General features: G+C 51.2%; 1 protein-coding gene across 4 annotated transcripts in view; it reads left to right on the forward strand.

Annotated features, from left to right (window-relative positions):
- Positions 1-19,370, forward strand: part of PLEKHM2 (pleckstrin homology and RUN domain containing M2) — a 67,574-nt gene that overhangs the window by 46,071 nt on the left and 2,133 nt on the right. For 2 of the 4 annotated variants that reach the window (XM_074975097.1, XM_074975099.1), the window contains 11 exons: positions 3,365-4,129; positions 4,905-4,974; positions 7,790-7,880; positions 8,356-8,420; positions 8,866-8,954; positions 10,026-10,158; positions 10,722-10,912; positions 11,751-11,819; positions 13,722-13,881; positions 18,531-18,710; positions 18,802-18,918. In XM_074975097.1, coding sequence (XP_074831198.1) covers positions 3,365-4,129; positions 4,905-4,974; positions 7,790-7,880; positions 8,356-8,420; positions 8,866-8,954; positions 10,026-10,158; positions 10,722-10,912; positions 11,751-11,819; positions 13,722-13,881; positions 18,531-18,710; positions 18,802-18,918 — 1,930 coding nt within the window. The remainder of the gene's footprint in view (positions 1-3,364; positions 4,130-4,904; positions 4,975-7,789; positions 7,881-8,355; positions 8,421-8,865; positions 8,955-10,025; positions 10,159-10,721; positions 10,913-11,750; positions 11,820-13,721; positions 13,882-18,530; positions 18,711-18,801; positions 18,919-19,370) is intronic. The other 2 variants (XM_074975098.1, XM_074975100.1) reach the window with 1 other exon arrangement.

Genomic DNA, 19,370 nt, shown 5'->3' on the forward strand with positions numbered 1-19,370 from the left:
AGTGCCATGCCTCCCAAACACAAGGAGAGGGGTCTGCAAGCTAGTTGTGGGCTGGAGCTGACATTTGCCATGTGCTCTCACTTGTACCACAGGGGGGTTACTGCTGGAAGCAGGAGCCCGGCAGGCAGCGATTCTGGGTTCTTGTTTCATACCTCTGGGGCCAGACTTTCCAACGTGCTCAGCATCCATCAACACCCATTGTTCTCAGTGGGGGGCGAGGCAGCGTTTCTCCATTGTTCTCAATGGGAACTGCCAGAGGCAGAGGTCTCTTGAAAATGTGGCCTTTGAATTTTATGAAACTGATGCTATAGCATGGGGAACAGAATGAAATATCATAAAATGAGAGCCACAGTTGTGGTCCCCTGGGACTGACTTTCCGATCCCTGAGCATGCAGGGCTGGCACTAAGAAAACAATCCTTTTCATACTGATTTCATACTAGCCCCTTTTTATTCCCGCTGCGCATCTCAGGTATATCTCCTGTATTACCCTCAGCACAGCACCCTGCATTTAGCTCAGTGCATATCAGCTGTTTCCTGGTGCAGGATCTGAACCTTCCAGATCTCCCCCTCCTCCTACTGCTAATGGCATCAGTTGATTCATTCCTTCACTCAAGGCTGCCAGGCCTCTTCCCTGATGGCCTCGAGAGGCCTGACCAGCCTAGAAACAAACCCCGTGAAGGACGTCTGTCAGTGGAGGCTGATTATATGCCACCCCCTTGGTAGGCTGATGAAGATGCCATGTGCAGGGCAGCCTTGGCACAGCCTGACCTGTGGCTAGGAACGTCCATCTGGTGAGAGTTGTATGTTTCTAGGCACAAGCTGATTTGCTGTAGATGTAGCAGATCTCGTTCCTCAGGCCCTGGGGCAGCTGACTGGCTCTAGATGCACCCATGCCTGACAATTTATTATCAGCAGAGAAGCCACATGTTGTTTTAAACGTTTATCCTTTAAATCTGCACCCCTGTATTGCTTTCTTGGCCTGTGAATGTGTCTGATGGGGGAGTTACTGTTCGATAGTGCCTCGCTCCAGAGCAACCCCCACATGATGCTCCTGGCATGCAGTGAGGGCCATGGGCTCTCCAGTGATCACAAGACCTCTGTTTAGTTTCTCATCAGAAAGTCAGTACTTCCGAGAGCCCAGCACGGGCACTGATTGAGACCAGACTGAAGGGGAGTTTGCCCCTACTGAACCACTAACCCCCCCTTGCAGTAATACCCTGGGTTCTCCCCAGAAGTCTCTTACCCCTGCTTAACTTGTGGGATCTCTCAGCCTGCAGTGTCCCAGCCTGGTACATGTCCAGCTCCCTGGTAGCTGGGGGAAAGGGCGGTGGGAACAGCTGCTGCTTCTGACCTGCTGGGCTTTCTCCAATGCTGAGAGACGGGTGAGCAGGAGTGGGATTACAGTCTGCTTTCTCTGGGGAACCTCCCTACACTCAGCACCCAACCAATGGGAACAGGATAATAGGTGTTCTGGCCCTTACTAACAGCAACCCTGACTTTGAGCCTGTTCCTGTCTGTGGCATGAGCACCCAGAATGCCACCTTCCACATGCGCATGGAGTGTCTATAACTAGAAAAAGGATCAGTGTGGTGGGTTGACAGCTCCCTCTACTGACAGCTAGAGGCACTCTACATTGAATTTCCTCCATAAACTGGCACCTTAGAGACTAACACATTTATCTGGGCATAAGCTTTCGTGGGCTAGAACCCACTTCATCAGATGCATGGAGTGGAAAATACAGTAGGCAGGTATAAATATACAGCACATGAAAAGATGGGAGTTGCCTTACCAAGTGGGGAGTTAGTGCTAAGGAGGCCAATTCAATCAGGTGGATGTGGCCCATTCCCAACAGTTGACAAGAAGCCACATCCACCATGATTGAATGGGCCTTGTTAGCACTACAAAAAGTAATTTTCCCTCTGTTGATATTCACCCCTTCTTGTCAACTGTTGGAAATCATAGAATCATAGAAGATTAGGGTTGGAAGGGACCTCAGGAGGTATCTAGTCCAACCCCCTGCTCAAAGCAGGACCAACACCAACTAAATCATCCCAGCCAGGGCTTTGTCAAGCCGGGCCTTAAAAACTTCTAAGGATGGAGATTCCAGTTCTTTACCACCCACCTAGTGAAACAGTGTTTCCTAATATCCAACCTAGACCTCTCCCACTGCAACTTGAGACCATTGCTCCTTGTTCTGTCATCTGCCACCACTGAGAACAACTAAGCTCCATCCTCTTTGGAACCCCCCTTCAGGTAGTTGAAGGCTGCTATCAAATCCCCCCTCACTCTTCTCTTCTGCAGACTAAATAACCCCAGTTTCCTCAGCCTCTCCTCATAAGTCATGTGCCCCAGCCCCCTAATAATTTTTGTTGCCCTCCGCTGGATTCTCTCCAGTTTGTCCACATCCCTTCTGTGGTGGGGGGACCAAAACTGGACACAGTACTCCAGATGTGGCCTCACCTGTGCTGAATAGAGGGGAATAATCACTTCCCTCAATCTGTTGGCAATGCTTCTACTAATGCAGCCCAATATGCCATTGGCCTTCAATTAGGATGGATGGGCCACATTAGCACTGACCCCCCCTCCACTTCATAAGGCAACTCCCATCTTTTCATGTGCTGTGTATTTATACCTGCCTCTGTATTTTCCACTCCAGGCATCTGATGAAGTGGGTTCTAGCCCAGGAAAGCTTATGCGCAAATAAATGTGTTAGTCTCTAAGGTGCCACAAGGACTCCTCGTTGTTTTTACTGATACAGACTAACACGGCTGCCCCTGTGAAACCTGCCTTTCTTGAGAGGCCTGGCACGGAGACGGAATATTTTGAACGCAAGTAGAGAGGCTACAATAAGTGAGATGGGTTGGCCAGAGGCAGGGAAGTCCAGTGCTTAGAACAGGGGAACAAGAGTTGGGAGACTTGGATTCTTTCTGCCACTGACTCTCACCTAGTGTCCTTGGTCAAGTCACGTAACCTTTCTGCTCCTGTTTCCCTATCTGTGGTGGGGACTAATACTTCCAAGTGACAGGAGTGTTGTGCAGCTTCAGTTAATGGCAGCAAAGGGCAGTGTGGTTCTTGGATGAAAGGTACTGTGCGTGTGCATCTGAATCTGATTAAGTGCTGGGTCTTTGAGTGCCGTCCTATTCAGCTCTGAAAATACACCCCTGGTCTTTTCTCCTCTAGCCCATTGTTTGTGCATCCGAATCCTTTGATTAGTAGAAACACTACCCTGTGCGTATGAGGAATAACCCAAGGGGTGGTGTAAGTGCGCAAGAGGGAGACCCAGAGAGTCCAGGGTTCCCTCCCAGGGGCACAGAGGGCAAGGTTAGGCTCTGGTAACATCAGTGCAGGTTTCTCCCCTTGCAGATTAGCTAAAAAGAAGAAAACCGGCAAGAAAAAGAAGGTGAAATTGGAAGAAATGGTGAACCCCCCTGCCCCCAGTGCCACGGAGGCTGGCGGGGACGGTGGCACAAACAGACTGAGTGAAGGAGCTGAGCTGAAGACAGACAGCAGGCTGCCCTCTCCGGAGGGCCAGGAGAGGCCAGGAGAGAGCAGCAAGCACTTGGCCCTGAGCCAGCTGGGCCTGCGGATCCCGGAGATGAAGGACACCTCCATGGAGAGCGTGGGGCAGCCGCTGAGCAAAGTGATTGACAAACTGAACGGGCAGCTGGACCCTAGTGGCTGGAACTGCCCCGTCGACCCCCCCGATCAGTCCTTTCGGACTGGCATACCAGAGGAGACCCCGGATGGGCCGCCCTCTGGCAGCTATATCGAGCGGATTTCGACCCCCATGGACTTCTACCGCTTTACCGTCGAGAGTCCAAACTCTCCTGCGCCAGGTGGTGGCGACCATGACCCTACAGGGGCTGGCCAACCGCCATATGTTCCTGGTAGCCCTGAGGCTGCTGGACAAGATGAAGAAGGAGGAGAGGGAGAAACAGCTGGGGCGGTAGAGGACGCTCAGGAGGAGGCAGATAAAACCCAAGCCAGTGAAACGGAAACTGGCAACATGGAGGCGCTCAGCAGGCTGAAAGGAGACCAGCCCAGTCCCTCTCTGAGCAGCGCTGAGGACTCGGGGGTGGAGGAGGGACAGGGCAGCCCGTCGGAAATGGCCCATCCATCGGAGTTCAGGTAAGGCGGAGGGGGTAGGGGGTGTCTTTGCAGCAGGACAGCTCCGACTCTGAGAATCTTTGGGCAGGACCCGGAAAGCAGCAGTGTGGGGAATGGCTCTCCAGATAAAGTTTCCCCTCCATGGGCGAGAAGAGTGGCTGTGTGAGACCGTTTGCTCCCCTCCTTGGTCTGAAGGAGCTGGGAGTTGGGGGGTGATTTTTGGGCGGGGGGGGGTCTGCCTTTTGGAATTGGGGGTTTCTGTAAGAGTTGGCTAGTGCTAGCTGAGATGTGCAGTTGCTTTGTCTGGGTACTGGGGTGGGGTGTTAAGTGGTTGACACGGGTGCCTAGGGCAGGGATAGAGGCCTTGATATGAACTGAACAGAGCAGTCCATAAAAGAGGGGAGGCACAGCCCACCCATGTCATCCCAGATTTCCCCTCTGCGAAGGCAGGCCCTTCTGGGAAGTGGCGGGGAGCAGGAGGTAGGAGCCGGGGAGGGGCAAGAATAGCCACCTTACCCTGTATATTCACTGCTCCCACCGGTGACCCCTGGCCACATCCCCTGCCAGCCCTTGGCACAGCAGCTGCAGGAGCAGCTCACAGGTGAGTGGCAAGTTCAGAGCTGAGGCCACCCCAGGACTCGGGAGCTTGCAGTGCTACCTCATAATTCCACCGCCTGCTGGGACCTGAGGGCGTCCACTACTGCACCTCGGGGGTGCGCTTGGGGCCCCTGAGATACTTCTGCAGGGAAGGGTCCCTACATATCAAACCCTCCTTCCCACTTCTCTCTTCTCTCAGGGTGGATAACAACCATCTATTGCTGCTGATGATCCATGTCTTCCGGGAGAACGAGGAACAGCTGTTCAGGGTAAGTCTGGCCACGTGAAGGCAAACGCCTTCCTCAGCCTCCCTTACAGCAGCTGTGGTGCCGAATGTGGGTTATTGACTGAAGGCTGGGAAGGAGACACTAGCATCTGGGAACTGGTGGGTTCCTCTCCGTATGTATTCCTTATCTGTCCGGGCAGCAGGGAATCTTCAGGCAGGTCCCATCTACACTAGAAAAGGTGGGGATGGAGTGGAAGTTAAGGATAATCTAGGCATGGCCGAATATCTAAACAAATACTTTGCCTCAGTCTTTAATAAGGCTAATGAGGATCTTTGGGATAATGGTAGCATGACAAATGGGAGGATATGGAGGTAGATATACCATATCTGAGGTAGAAGCGAAACTCAAACAGTTTAATGGGACTAAATCGGGGGGCCCAGATAATCTTCATCCAAGAATACTAAAGGAATTGGCACGTGAAATTACAAGCCCATTAGCAAGAATTTTTAATGAATGTGTAAACTCAGTGGTTGTACCCTATGACTGGAGAATTGCTAACATAGTTCCTATTTTTAAGAAAGGAAAAAAACGTGGTCCGGGTAACTACAGGCCTGTTAGTTTGACATCTGTAGTATGCAAGGTCTTGGAAAAAATTTTGAAGGAGAAAGTAGTTAAGGACATTGAGGTCAATGGTAAATGGGACAAAATACAACATGGTTTTACAAAAGGTAGATTGTGCCAAACCAACCTGATCTCCTTCTTTGACAAGGTAACAGACTTTTTAGACAAAGGGAATGCAGTGGATCTAATTTACCTAGATTTCAGGAAGGCGTTTGATACCATGCCACATGGGGAATTATTAGTTAAATTGGAAAAGATGGGGATCAATATGAAAACTGAAAGGTGGGTAAGGAATTGGTTAAAAGGGAGACTACAGCGGGTCATGCTGAAAGGTGAACTGTCAGGCTGGAAGGAAGTTACCAGTGGAGTTCCTCAGGGATCGATTTTGGGGCCAATCTTATTTAATCTTTTTATTACTGACCTCGGCACAAAAAGTGGGAGTGTGCTAATAAAGTTTGGTTTCAGAGTAACAGCCGTGTTAGTCTGTATTCGCAAAAAGAAAAGGAGTACTTGTGGCACCTTAGAGACTAACCAATTTATTTGAGCATAAGCTTTCTTGAGCTACAGCTCACTTCATCTCACAAAAGCTTATGCTCAAATAAATTGGTTAGTCTCTAAGGTGCCACAAGTACTCCTTTTCTTTTTGCTAATAAAGTTTGCAGATGATACAAAGCTGGGAGGTATTGCCAATACAGAGAAGGACCGGGATATCATACAGGGGGATCTGGATGACCTTGTAAACTGGAGTAATAGTAATAGGATGAAATTTAATAGTGAGAAGTGTAAGGTTATGCATTTAGGGATTAATAACAAGAATTTTAGTTATAAGCTGGGGACACATCAATTAGAAGTAATGGAAGATGAGAAGGACCTTGGAGTATTGGTTGATCACAGGATGACTATGAGCCGCCAATGTGATATGGCTGTGAAAAAAGCTAATGCGGTCTTGGGATGCATCAGGAGAGGTATTTCCAGTAGCGATAAGGAGGTGTTAGTACCGTTATACAAGGCACTGGTGAGACCTCACCTGGAATACTGTGTGCAGTTCTGGTCTCCCATGTTTAAGAAGGATGAATTCAAACTGGAACAGGTACAGAGAAGGGCTACTAGGATGATCCGAGGAATGGAAAACCTGTCTTATGAAAGAAGACTCAAGGAGCTTGGCTTGTTTAGCCTAACCAAAAGAAGGCTGAGAGGAGATCTGATTGCTCTCTATAAATATATCAGAGGGATAAATACCAGGGAGGGAGAGGAATTATTTAAACTCGGTACCAATGTGGACACAAGAACAAATGGCTATAAACTGGCCATCGGGAAGTTTAGACTGGAAATTAGACAAAGGTTTCTAACCATCAGAGGAGTGAAGTTCTGGTATAGCCTTCCAAGGGAAGCAGTGGGGGCAAAAGACATATCTGGCTTCAAGATTAAACTTGATAAGTTTATGGAGGAGATGGTATGATGGGATAACATGATTTTGGCAATTAATTGATCTTTAAATATTCATGGTAAATAGGCCCAATGGCCTGTGACTGTGATGGGATGTTAGATGGGGTGGGATCTGAGTAACTACAGAGAATTCTTTCCTGGGTATCTGGCTGGTGAATCTTGCCCATATGCTCAGGGTGCAGCTGATTGCCATATTTGGGGTCGGGAAGGAATTTTCCCGCTCCCAAATATGGAGGAGGCCCTGGGGTTTTTTTGCCTTCCTCTGTAGTATGGGACACGGGTCACTTGCTGGAGGATTCTCTGCACCTTGAAGTCTTTAAACCATGATGTGACTTCAATAGCTCAGACATAGGTGAGAGGTTTATCGCAGGAGTGGCTGGGTGAGATTCTGTGGCCTGCACTGTGCAGGAGGTCAGACTGGATTATCATGATGGTCCCTTCTGACCTTAATATCTATGAATCTATGAATAATATCGTTAGTGCATGGCCCCGTTATAGCACGTCTGCCTTGTGGAGTAGGTGAGACCTGAGGGTGCCCTGGAGCCATCCTGCAGACAGGGGCATTTCGAAGGCTGTGGCGCAGTCTGGGGACATGGTTATTACACGGGCTAGAGAACCCAAGTGCACGTCAGCCATGGTGGAGGCCACCGCGTGCTGACTGGATCCTGAAGCTCGTAGCTTTGCACAGTGGAGATGGAATTGTGGCCCTGCTGCACGGGCGCCCATGGTAACTGTGGGCAGCGAGCATGGAAGTTCTGTTCTTTATGTGTCATCTCTCCTCTTCTCGCAGATGATCCGAATGAGCACAGGGCACATGGAGGGGAATCTTCAGCTGCTCTATGTCCTGCTGACGGACTGTTATGTGTACCTGATCCGGAAAGGTAGCCCATCCCAGTGGCCTCTCTAAATTACCTTCTCGGGAGGCACCATGGAGGCCAGCAGGGGTCTTTGGTCTTCAGCAGGGGGTTTACCTGTAGAAGTCTAGATGTATCGTGAGGGTGGCGTGTGGAGTACACACCCCTATGGAAAGGGCCATCTGCCCCATAGGTTCACACCACAACCAGCTGGCTCCAGGGCATTCGTAATGCTACATATCAGCTGTTGGGGGAACCAGAGAGGGGCAGGCCTGCTTAGGTGACAGGCACGGTACCTCACCAGCCAGTCTGCCAGGGACAACCCTTCTGGCCCCTAGAAGTTCAGATCCCCTCCTCCTGCTCCTCAGAATCCCTGGGCTGCTAGTTCTGCGGACTGAGCTCCTGCTGCTAGGCGGTGGGCAAGATCTGGGCAAATCTCTGTACTGCGTTTGGGGAGCGTCCTCCCCATCTGCCCATACACCTGTTCTGTGTCCTATGCTAGGAGCAGCAGAAAAGCCGTACTTGGTGGAGGAGACCGTTTCGTACAATGAGCTAGACTACATCTCGGTGAGTCCAGGCCTGTCGCTCGCAGGGCGCAGCAATGCGCTGGGGGAAGCGGAGGGGATGTGAAGGAAAACGCCTCTTGCTTTGCCTGGCTTTTCCAGTCCCCGGGGTCTGTCCCTCCTCTTGCTGTTGGAGGACGCAGAAGAACGACTCTTCCATGGCCGGGAGGTTTGCAGCCTCAATGCAGGTGACCTCACTGGGGATGCAGAGGGAAGCGCCTTCGCCTCCTCGGCCCTCTGGTGCCACCTCTACCTGCCAACATCATCCCATCCCAGCTGTTGCTCTGCCACTTGGGCTCCGACACAGCCTCTGCTGCTGGCTCCCCCCTGTGGCCTTTAGCCAGCAGTACATCAGCCTTTTCAGGGCACATTTGGGGTGCCTTTCCAAAGCCTTGTCCCCATCCTGCTCCTCAGCCTCCCTAATGAGCGCTTGTGTGTTACCACGACAGGTTGGCCTGGATCAGCAGACAGTGATGTTGGTCTGCACCAACCGTCGGAAGCAGTTCCTGCTGGACACCGCCGACGTGGCCCTTACAGAGTAAGCTCTACTGTTGTGTGCAAACGGGTTGATCTTTCCATGCGCCTGGGGTTATTTGTTGGCCACTCCCCTAGAGCCTCTGGGCTGCCCCTTATATCTGTGAAATTACTTGGGAAGCAAATGCAAGTGATTCTAATTAAGGGTAGCATTTGGGGAGGGGCTGGATCTCATGATCTCTCTTTCATTGTTGTTTAAAAGTCCCAGGGCTGTTGCTCAGATTTGATGGTTGGTTTAATGACAACAATTTAGCCCCACAAATGGTTTGACTTCGATTGCATTAAAAGTTGCAAAATGCTCCCAACAGCTCCCTCTGCTGGTTGACATGCCGTGCTGTCTGCAGGGCCTGCTGCTTTCAATACCTCTCTAATTATCTTGACACTGCTTGCATTTGTTTGGTTCCCAAGACCCGCTGGGGTGACTGTGTGTTGCGGTGAATGGCTTTGCCTGTTCTTATTGCAGAAGAAAGGTTTGACATTAGCCTTCCCCCCATGATTGGGCTGTGACTGACTGGCCGCAGACAGAATAGGGATGAGGACAAATTGTCGGGTTTTGAGTTCACTGGAAAATCTGCAGCTCTGCTGTCACCATGTTGGGCAGGGAGAAGGTGGCTTGTGCCCTCTTGGACTCTTTAGGCCCCGTGTGACCTCTTAGGCAGCACTCTGGACAGCTCTCTCGTAAGCCAGTTGAAATGTTCTCTGTTTGTTTTCCTTCCCAGTGTGTTATTTCAACGGGGCTTTGTAAGTTCAGGTCCCTGAGAGGAGTGTTCTCAGGCTCCTTCCCAGGGATCAGCAGCTTCAAAGCTTCCATTTCCTTGGACTCTTACTTTATATCAAGACCCTTTAGCACCTTTGGGCCCCCATCCTGCAGTTGGATCCATGTAGGTTGAACCTTGTGAACCCCTTTGCGATATTGGTGGGAGGCATGGGTCTGCCCCTTTGGACCTGATTGCAGGATTGAGTCTGCACTATAATTTCTGAGCTGGCATCCCAGCTCTCCTTGTGAACTGTGCTCCAGAGGGGGGTTAGTCCGAGAGGTGACCTCAACGAAGATCTCCATTCTCCCCTCCCCCAGGTTCTTCCTGGTCTCCTTGAAGTCAGCCATGATCAAAGGTTGCCGAGAGCCGCCGTACCCCAGCATCCTCACCGATGCCACTATGGAGAAGCTGGCGCTGGCCAAGTTTGTGGCCCAAGAGTCAAAGTGCGAGGTGAGGTGGGAATTAGGAGTATCTTGAAATATATTCTTCACTGACGTCTCTTCTTACCAACGCACCTTCTGTGGAGAGGGGCTTCTTACTGGGCTCCTGCGCTCTATTCTGCAGTGCCCCCTTCCCACAGGTATTAACTCAACTGTGCAGATCAGTCCTCGCCACCTGTCCCTGTTGTGGTCTGTTCGCTGCTCCATACCACCCCAGAGGTGGCTGCAGTTTCAGCAGCGGGGTCCTTCACTGTCCCATCTGTCCTGTAGAGGGCTGGGCTGAGTTCAGTTGTTAGGAACTGCATGGAGACGCTCCAGTGGAAGGTGCTCTGTACCATGATTACACTGTATTAAGCCGTGTGCCATGTAGTCCCTCACAGGAGCGATTCTCTGACTTGCTGCCCGATCCTTTTCTGTCCAGGCCCTTAAGGCTCTCAGCCAGTCCTAGAGATGTGATTCCTGCGGTATGGACCCCCCAGGCCAGGCTGCTGCTGTCCCTGGGATTAGCCCCATTGCTGTTAGGCCTGGGAGATTGGTAACCCTTTGCTCAGTCTGCTGGTCTGTCTCTCACAGGCTTCCGATGTGGTCGTGCGCTTCTATGGCCTCGTTCACTGGGAGGACCCCATGGATGAGACATTGGGACCGGCCCCTTCCCTTTATGCTTCTTCTGAGAACTCGGTCACTAAAGAAGGCATCCTGCATTACAAGGCTGGGACTTCCTACCTGGGGAAGGAGCACTGGAAGACCTGCTTTGTGGTGCTCAGGTGGGAGTTGGGACTGCGTTCACAGGGGCACTCTGACAGGTCTGGAGTGTGAAGTGCTGAGGGAAGGCAATGCAGTGGGGAAGCCTTGTTGCTTGGTACGAACAGCCTTGTCTGGAGGAGCCTGGACACCCCTGGGCGAGTTCAGGATGGAAAGACACCAGAAATCCCATCCCAACCGTCAACCCTTATTGATCTTAGCAGATTGGCACCATAATATAAGGCTAACTTTTATCCAGGAGCAGGAGTGGGCCTTCTCCACACCCCTCACACCTTCAAATCTCCCTCCCGCCCACCCCCGTGGCTGCTAGATCGGGCGTTGTTTGGAGCCCATTATTGTTTCTGCTCCAGTAAAGCCAAGTGACCCCTCGGGGCAGAGCCAGAGCTGGGACTTGGGTCCAGTCCTGGTCGCTCATAGCAGCAGCCCAGGGAGCTAAGCCCTGGGCAGCCTGCACTTGATGTAAATGATACTCTTTTTGCTGCCCTTGTTACTGTTGTACCATGATAGCAAGAGATAGAGAATCCCAAAGATCCTATTGTCCTGAAGCCCAGGATGAAGTCCCCTGATAGAGACTTTATCCAATATCCAAGTGCAGAGCTGACCTGTGCTTCCTTAGCTCTCGTTCTGGTGAGGGACACGGGCTCCGGCTACAGCCAGCCTCTCATAGCAGCAGTGTGGCTCAGTCCCGTTGCAGCCTGTGCTGTGCTAGCAGCAGGAATCCACTGTCTAGCAAGGAGGGAAGTTTATATGACAGCTGCTGGGCTAAAGTGAGGGGAGGTTTGTGTTGCTGGTCAGGCGGCACTAGCTGAGTTATCTGCTTTGTCTTGTGTTTCCAATCAGCAGCAATGGGATCTTATACCAGTATCCAGACCGTACGGACATTATCCCTCTGCTCTCCGTGAACATGGGGTAAGTGGGCACTAAGCATGTTAGCTGTGGTGCAGTACTGTAGCAATGTTCCTCTCCCTACTGAAGTTGTACCTGCCGTAGGCAGTTGATCGTGTCACTTGGTCTCATTAGAACTGGCCTGTGGAGTGAGCTAGGGTGTCTTTGTCTGCTGGAAGGGATGTGTACGCTAAGTACACGTGTTACGTCTCTGCACCTCCCAGTCTCTAGCACCAGGAGAAGGCAGCAGCCCACATTTAAGCTGAAGCGGAGAGCGGTGGACGGTCTTGGATGATTGGTAATGCGAGCCGGAGCCTTTCACCTGTATTTCACCAGTTGAGATCTCCCAGCAGCAGGGAGAGAAAGTCAGTGATATCTGAGGGGCATTTGGCCCTATGTGAAATGAGTTGGGGGAAGACCTCAGGCCAGTCCCTAGTGTGCAGGGGTCTGTGTTCCACATCAGAGACTACCATTACAGACAGCTGACGGTCGAATGAGCCATGGAAACTGGACTCACCCCCCTACCCCCCAGGTCCCTGCAGGTTGGGACTGAGGTACGGAAGCTGGGCAAGGTGAGGCCACTTGCACTGTGCTGGAGATAAGTGCATCCACTTCCCAGGACTGTCGATCCAGCGCTAAGATCATTTGAAGCATACATCTGCTGGGGATAACTACACAGGAATTCCCCAGCGGTTGGCAAGCTGTTAGCAGTGATCCCCGGGTGCAGAGATCAGTCGCTGAAATACAACATGGCAGAAACTCTTCTCTTTCTGTGTTAAGTCAAAATTGGTAGGGATCTGGGAGTCAGGACTCCTGGGTTCCATTCCTGGCTCTGTCACCGACTCTTTGTGTAACCTTGAACAAGAGGCTTAGTCAGTGACTCGGTTTCCCCATTTATAGCAAGTGAGTTATTGTTTGAAGCTTTAGGCCTAAGCATGTGCACAAGTGCCTGTGAAATCCGTGGGAGCCCCAACCTGTATCTGAGAGCAGAGTATTCCCGTTAGCAATGCAGTGTTCCCTGAGTTTGGACCCTCCCATGTAAATACCTTCCCCACCCCCACCTCTACGTGCCCCTCTAGGGGCTCTCTGCTAGCCCACCTCACTTGCTCTCCACTCCCGGACGGTGCAGAGGAAGAGAAGCCAGGTTTCTAAGCCATAGTGATTAGAACCAACATGTCAACTTGCACCTGGGGACCCAGTGCTGCTCAGAGGGCCTGGACATGCTGGACTCACCACGACTCGTTTCACCGAGCACCGAGTTTGCATTCTGTGCCAGCTGAAGCTTCAGAGGGCGTTGTGCTAACCTAACGGGAGGTGGCGAAAGTCTGGGGTGATGGTGAGACCAGGAATGCCACAGACTCTGAGCTACCTAGAGATGGCCCAAAGCAGGCCTGAGTCATCGCTGCTAGCTGGGTGTCCGGAGGGGTATAATTACTCTGGGATTGTGAGCTTCTTGGGCAACGAGTGCTGCAGTCGTATATCCACCCCGCTACCCCCACCCAACATTACCTCCATCCACTCCAGTCCGAGCCTCAGCCAGCTTGTCATCGGCCAGGCCCCAGTTTTGACCAGACACTGAGAAAGCTTGGAATCGACCAGGCCGAGATCAGGAGCCGTACGTCAGAGCTAAAAATCAGCACAGCCCCGAACACCTCCCGGTCACTTCCAGTGGCTTCTCATGTGCATTGGAGTGGGGGAAAGGGTAGAACGAAGCCCGGAATCACCCCACATGAGGGGTCCTCCGGCTGATGGAAGGTGAGGAGCCTCAGGGCCTGTGAGAGGAACATCTGTAACACCTGGTGATGTTGAGGCACGTCCTGCCCTCCCTGGAGCAGTGTGCCCAGACGCCTGGTGGATCTGGGCCCTTTGCTCTCCTCCCTTGTGGTCGTCTCTTAGTCTCTGAACTCTGCTTTCTGATCCTTTCAGGGGGGAGCAGTGTGGCGGGTGCCGGCGATCGAACACCACAGATCGCCCCCACTCCTTCCAGGTGATCCTGACCGACCGCCCTTCCCTGGAGCTCAGCGCCGAGAACGAAGAGGAGATGGCAGACTGGATGCAATACTTGTGCCAGGCCGTATCCAAAGGGGTGAGCAGCTCCCTGTGCGCTCGCTGATCTGTGTGCGGCACAGGGCCACTTTGCATCGTGCCAGGCCATGATCCATTTTCCTGACCCTGAAGGGAAACCTGCCAGCCAATGAAACCGTTGTGTAACACTCTGCAGTTAGCGTGCAAGAGGTGTGGGGGGTGTGGAGATGAGGGCTGCGGTCCAGCATCATCATCATCTGTAAATTACACACCGTTTTGTCCATCTGCTTCACATCCATCCCATGCATAAAGGAGCCAGGCTCTTCAGCCCCCTCCCAGGGGTTCATTGAAACCTGTTAGAGGGCTTATTCCTTCACCCTCCCACTTCTCTGGTCCTTCTCGCATGAACAGAGAGCAACAATACCCAAAGTCCGAAGGTGCAAACAATTCGATGTTTATTGGGGTGAACTTTCAGCAAACTTAAATCCAAGTTCCTTTTTCCTTATTTTCGAATCCTAACTTACTTCCTGTTTGCCCCTAATTTATATACTAATATTCTCAGCTATACCTTAACCAATCATTTTACTGAAATTTACCTAACCAATCCTAACATAGGTTTCAGAGTAGCAGCCGTGTTAGTCTGTATTCGCAAAAAGAAAAGGAGTACTTGTGGCACCTTAGAGACTAACCAATTTATTTGAGCATAAGCTTTCGTGAGCTACAGCTCACTTCATCGGATGCATTCAGTGGCTAACATATTGTAACATGATTAGCTAACCAATTATATCCCACCACCTTAATTAGTTTACACACAGCAAAATTAATTATACATCAGACAGAAACAATCAGAGAACCAGACAGAGACCATGCAAATAAACAATAGCTAAGTGGGAACTATAATGACAAAACAATACAGAAGTGAGGATTTCACAACTACATCTGTAAAGACTTAAGGGTTTCCCAGCTGTGTCTATTGATAAGCGAGTTCTTACCAAACAGAAAACTATCAAACTAAATTTCCTTTTACATCTTCTAGGCTCTTCCCTTTCTCTGGAGGTGATAGATCGGATCACCTTGCTAACAGCCCCAGATTGTCTTATTTCAATATGACTGGTTTGAAATGTGTGAGGACGTGGCCGTTTTCCAGCTTATCCCTGCTCCCACTGCTTAGCCAAAGGCCTTAGCTTAAGAACAGGGCCTCAGACTGTCACATGAGAGAAGGCTCTTACACAGGCAGACAGTGATTTTGATTCTTTCTTTTATACCTCTCTAACTAGCTAAATGATAAACATAGACCTACATTCTTAAAGTCTAGGCCTTTACAGACAGGCCCGAATATCTGTATCCTAACACTCCTCTCCCCCCCCCTTTTTTTTTTCTCTTGGGATTTTTCTGCCCAGGTATTCCTGGAAAAGAGTAGGACATATGGAGACACGCTTCCTGTTAGGGCCAGGCAATCAAGGTGGAAGGTGTCGATATTTCATCTGTCCCACTGCCTGTTGTGTAGTACTGTGCCCTGCACCTTCTCTCTTACGGGCATACCACACCTATTCCAATTAGTGTTCCAGACTTTCACCTGCCAGCCAATGAAACCTTTGTGTAGCACTCTGCAGTAAGCGTGCAAGCGGGGGGGGGCCTGAGGGCTGCAGCCCAGTATCGTCGTCATCTGTAAATTACACACTGTTTTGTCCATGATCCCATCTGCTCCACATCCATCCCGTGCGTAAAGGAGCCAGGCTCAAACCCCCCTGATTGTAGCTGATCATTCTGAAGCAGAACCCTCTGGGGTCACTTTCTACATTGGGGCAGTGCTTGGTCCTCGGTACCAGGTTTGTAAAATGACTCTGGCTTTGTAGACTGTAGTCTCTTGGACGTCTGCCGTGCCCATAGCATCTAGTGGTGGGGTCATAGAATCATAGACTCATAGAATATCAGGGTTGGAAGGGACCTCAGGAGGTCATCTAGTCCAGCCCCCTGCTCAAAGCAGGACCAATCCCCAACTACATCATCCCAGCCAGGGCTTTGTCAAGCCTGACCTTAAAAACTTCTAGGGAAGGAGATTCCACCACCTCCCTAGGTAACGCATTCCAGTGTTTCACCACCCTCCTAGTGAAAAAGTTTTTCCTAATATCCAACCTAAACCTCCCCAACTGCAACTTGAGACCATTACTCCTTGTTCTGTCATCAGCTACCACTGAGAACAGTCTAGAGCCATCCTCTTTGGAACCCCCTTTCAGGTAGTTGAAAACAGCTATCAGATCCCCCTCATTCTTCTCTTCTGCAGACTAAACAATCCCAGTTCCCTCAGCTTCTCCTCATAAGTCATGTGTTCCAGTCCCCTAATCATTTTTGTTGCCCTCCGCTGGACTCATTCCAGTTTTTCCACATCCTTCTTGTAGTGTGAGGCCCAAAACTGGACACAGTACTCCAGATGAGGCCTCACCAATGTCGAATAGAGGGGAATGATCGCGTCCCTCGATCTGCTGGCAATGCCCCTACTTATACATCCCAAAATGCCATTGGCCTTCTTGGCAACAGGGGCACACTGTTGACTCATATCCAGCTTCTCGTCCACTGTAATCCCTAGGTCCTTTTCTGCAGAACCGCTGCCTAGCCATTCGGTCCCTAGTCTGTAGCAGTGCATGGGATTCTTCCGTCCTAAGTGCAGGACTCTGCACTTGTCCTTGTTGAACCTCATCAGATTTCTTTAGGCCCAATCCTCTAATTTGTCTAGGTCCCTCTGTATCCTATCCATACCCTCCAGCATATCTACCTCTCCTCCCAGTTTAGTGTCATCTGCAAACTTGCTGAGGGTACAATCCACACCATCCTCCAGATCATTAATGAAGATATTGAACAAAACTGGCCCGAGGACCGACCCTTGGGGCACTCCACTTGATACCGGCTGCCAGCTAGACATGGAGCCATTGATCACTACCTGTTGAGCCCGACAATCTAGCTAACTTTCTACCCACCTTATAGTCCATTCATCCAGCCCATGCTTCTTTAACTTGCTGGCAAGAATACTGTGGGAGACAGTGTCAAAAGCTTTGCTAAAGTCAAGGAACAACACGTCCACTGCTTTCCCCTCATCCACAGAGCCAGTTATCTCGTCATAGAAGGCAATTAGATTAGTCAGGCACGACTTGCCCTTGGTGAATCCATGCTGACTGTTCCTGATCACTTTCCTCTCCTCTAAGTGCTTCAGAATTGATTCCTTGAGGACCTGCTCCATGATTTTTCCAGGGACTGAGGTGAGGCTGACTGGCCTGTAGTTCCCAGGATCCTCCATCTTCCCTTTTTTAAAGATGGGCACTACATTAGCCTTTTCCCAGTTGTCCAGGACTTCCCCGGATTGCCATGAATTTTCAAAGATAATGGCCAATGGCTCTGCAATCACATCCGCCAACTCCTTTAGCACTCTTGGATGCAACGCATCCAGCCCCATGGACTTGTGCTCGTCCAGCTTTTCTAAATAGTCCCGAACCACTTCTTTCTCCACAGGGGGCTGGTCACCTCCTCCCCATGCTGTGCTGCCCAGTGCAGTAGTCTGGGAGCTGACCTTGTTCATGAAGACAGAGGCAAAAAAAGCTTTGAGTACATTAGCTTTTTCCACATCCTCTGTCACTAGGTTGCCTCCCTCATTCAGTAAGGGGCCCACACTTTCCTTGACTTTCTTCTTGTTGCTAACATACCTGAAGAAACCCTTCTTATTACTCTTAACATCTCTTGCTAGCTGCAACTCCAGGTGTGATTTGGCCCTCCTGATTTCACTCCTGCATCCCCGAGCAATATTTTTATACTCCTCCCTGGTCATTTGTCCAATCTTCCACTTCTTGTAAGCTTCTTTTTTGTGGTTAAGAGCAGCAAGGATTTCACTATTAAGCCAAGCTGGTCGCCTGCCATATTTACTATTCTTTCTACACATCGGGATGGTTTGTCCCTGTAACCTCAATAAGGATTCTTTAAAATACAGCCAGCTCTCCTGGACTCCTTTCCCCCTCATGTTATTCTCCCAGGGGATCCTGCCCATCAGTTCCCTCAGGGAGTCAAAGTCTGCTTTTCTAAAGTCAAGGGTCCGTATTCTGCTGCTCTCCTTTCTTCTCTGTGTCAGGATCCTGAACTCAACCATCTCATGGTCACTGCCTCCCAGGTTCCCATCCACTTTAGCTTCCCCTACTAATTCTTCCCGGTTTGTGAGCAGCAGGTCAAGAAGAGCTCTGCCCCTAGTTGGTTCCTCCAGCACTTGCACCAGGAAATTGTCCCCTACCCTTTCCAAAAACTTCCTGGACAGTCTGTGCAATCCTGGGTCCTGACTCAAGGAGCCCCCGCATGCTTAAGGGATCCCCTTTTCCATACTGCCATGGTGTTGATACATAGCGCAGGGATCCTTAAGATAAACAGTGAGGCAGAGTCTCGTGCACAGCCCAGGATTTGAAGCTGCAGAGGCGACCTGGAGTAGGATCTTGGAGAATGGGCCAGTGGAGGGCGAGCAAGATCCTCTGCTGGCGTAGATCAGTGTGGCTCCACTGAAGTCATTTACACCAGTTGTGGCTCTGGGCCTGGGAGTGGCTTCTATCTCAGGCACACGCAGCAGCGTCCGGAGAGAGACCCCTGCACGTACGCTGGGGCTGGATGAGAAGCAGAGCATTGTGGCCTGCAGCCAGCAGGGTGACTGGTTCTAATGGTTTACCTTTCACCTGCCCCCAGGTTATCCCCCAGGGCGTGGTCCCCACACCTTGCATCCCCTGCTGCCTTGTCATAACTGACGAGAAGGCCTTCACCTGCCACGAGGACTGCCAGACGAGCTTCTTCCGCTCGCTCGCCACCATGGAGCTGCCGGACGTGGCCACTGTCTCTACGGAAGCCGGCAAGGAGTACTGTATAATAGTGAGTGTGGGCACGTGCATGGGCCTGACAGGCATACAGAAGGGGAGCTGGCTCCAGTAAGTAACCGCTGTGCCTCTCTGTTGGCATTTAGGAGTTTGCTCAGGATCGCAACCAGTTCATGTCCCCCTGGGTCCTGTACTTTAGTTGCACTACCGAACTGGAGAGGTTCCTCTTGGCGCTGAGCACTGTGTGGAGAAATATCTACCAGGTAAATAGGCCCAAGGCAGCGCTGGCAGCAGGGTGAGCTGCCTGTTCCTGCATCCCTAACTGGGTTAGGAGGCCTGACTGCGGGGAATGGGTGGGGCTGGCTGGTCTTGCAGAGGTCGGCCTGCATCTGCCTGCAACTGGGTCGGGTTCAAACTCTTGGCCTCCATGCTTAGGGTGAGCGAGCAGCGAAGATCCACTGAGCCTGCTGGGTCAACACAGCCCCCACTCCTGCCTTCTGCGGGTCGAGTTTGGTGGCCGTGGGGAGAGCTGTGTGCCTGCTGAGGGGGCAGGCACTGAGTGGTGTGCCCGGGGAGCGATGGGCAGTACCCACAGCTGGGGGTGTCACGTGGCTATCCTCACTGGAGGCTGCAGCTCACAGCCTGCATTGGAGATGAGTCAGCTGTGATGTGTGTCCTGGTCCAGCGGGAGTTGGACGCTAATTTATACCATCTA

This window comes from Natator depressus, chromosome 18 (assembly GCF_965152275.1).
Source record: "Natator depressus isolate rNatDep1 chromosome 18, rNatDep2.hap1, whole genome shotgun sequence".
Taxonomy (NCBI): Eukaryota; Metazoa; Chordata; order Testudines; family Cheloniidae; genus Natator; species Natator depressus.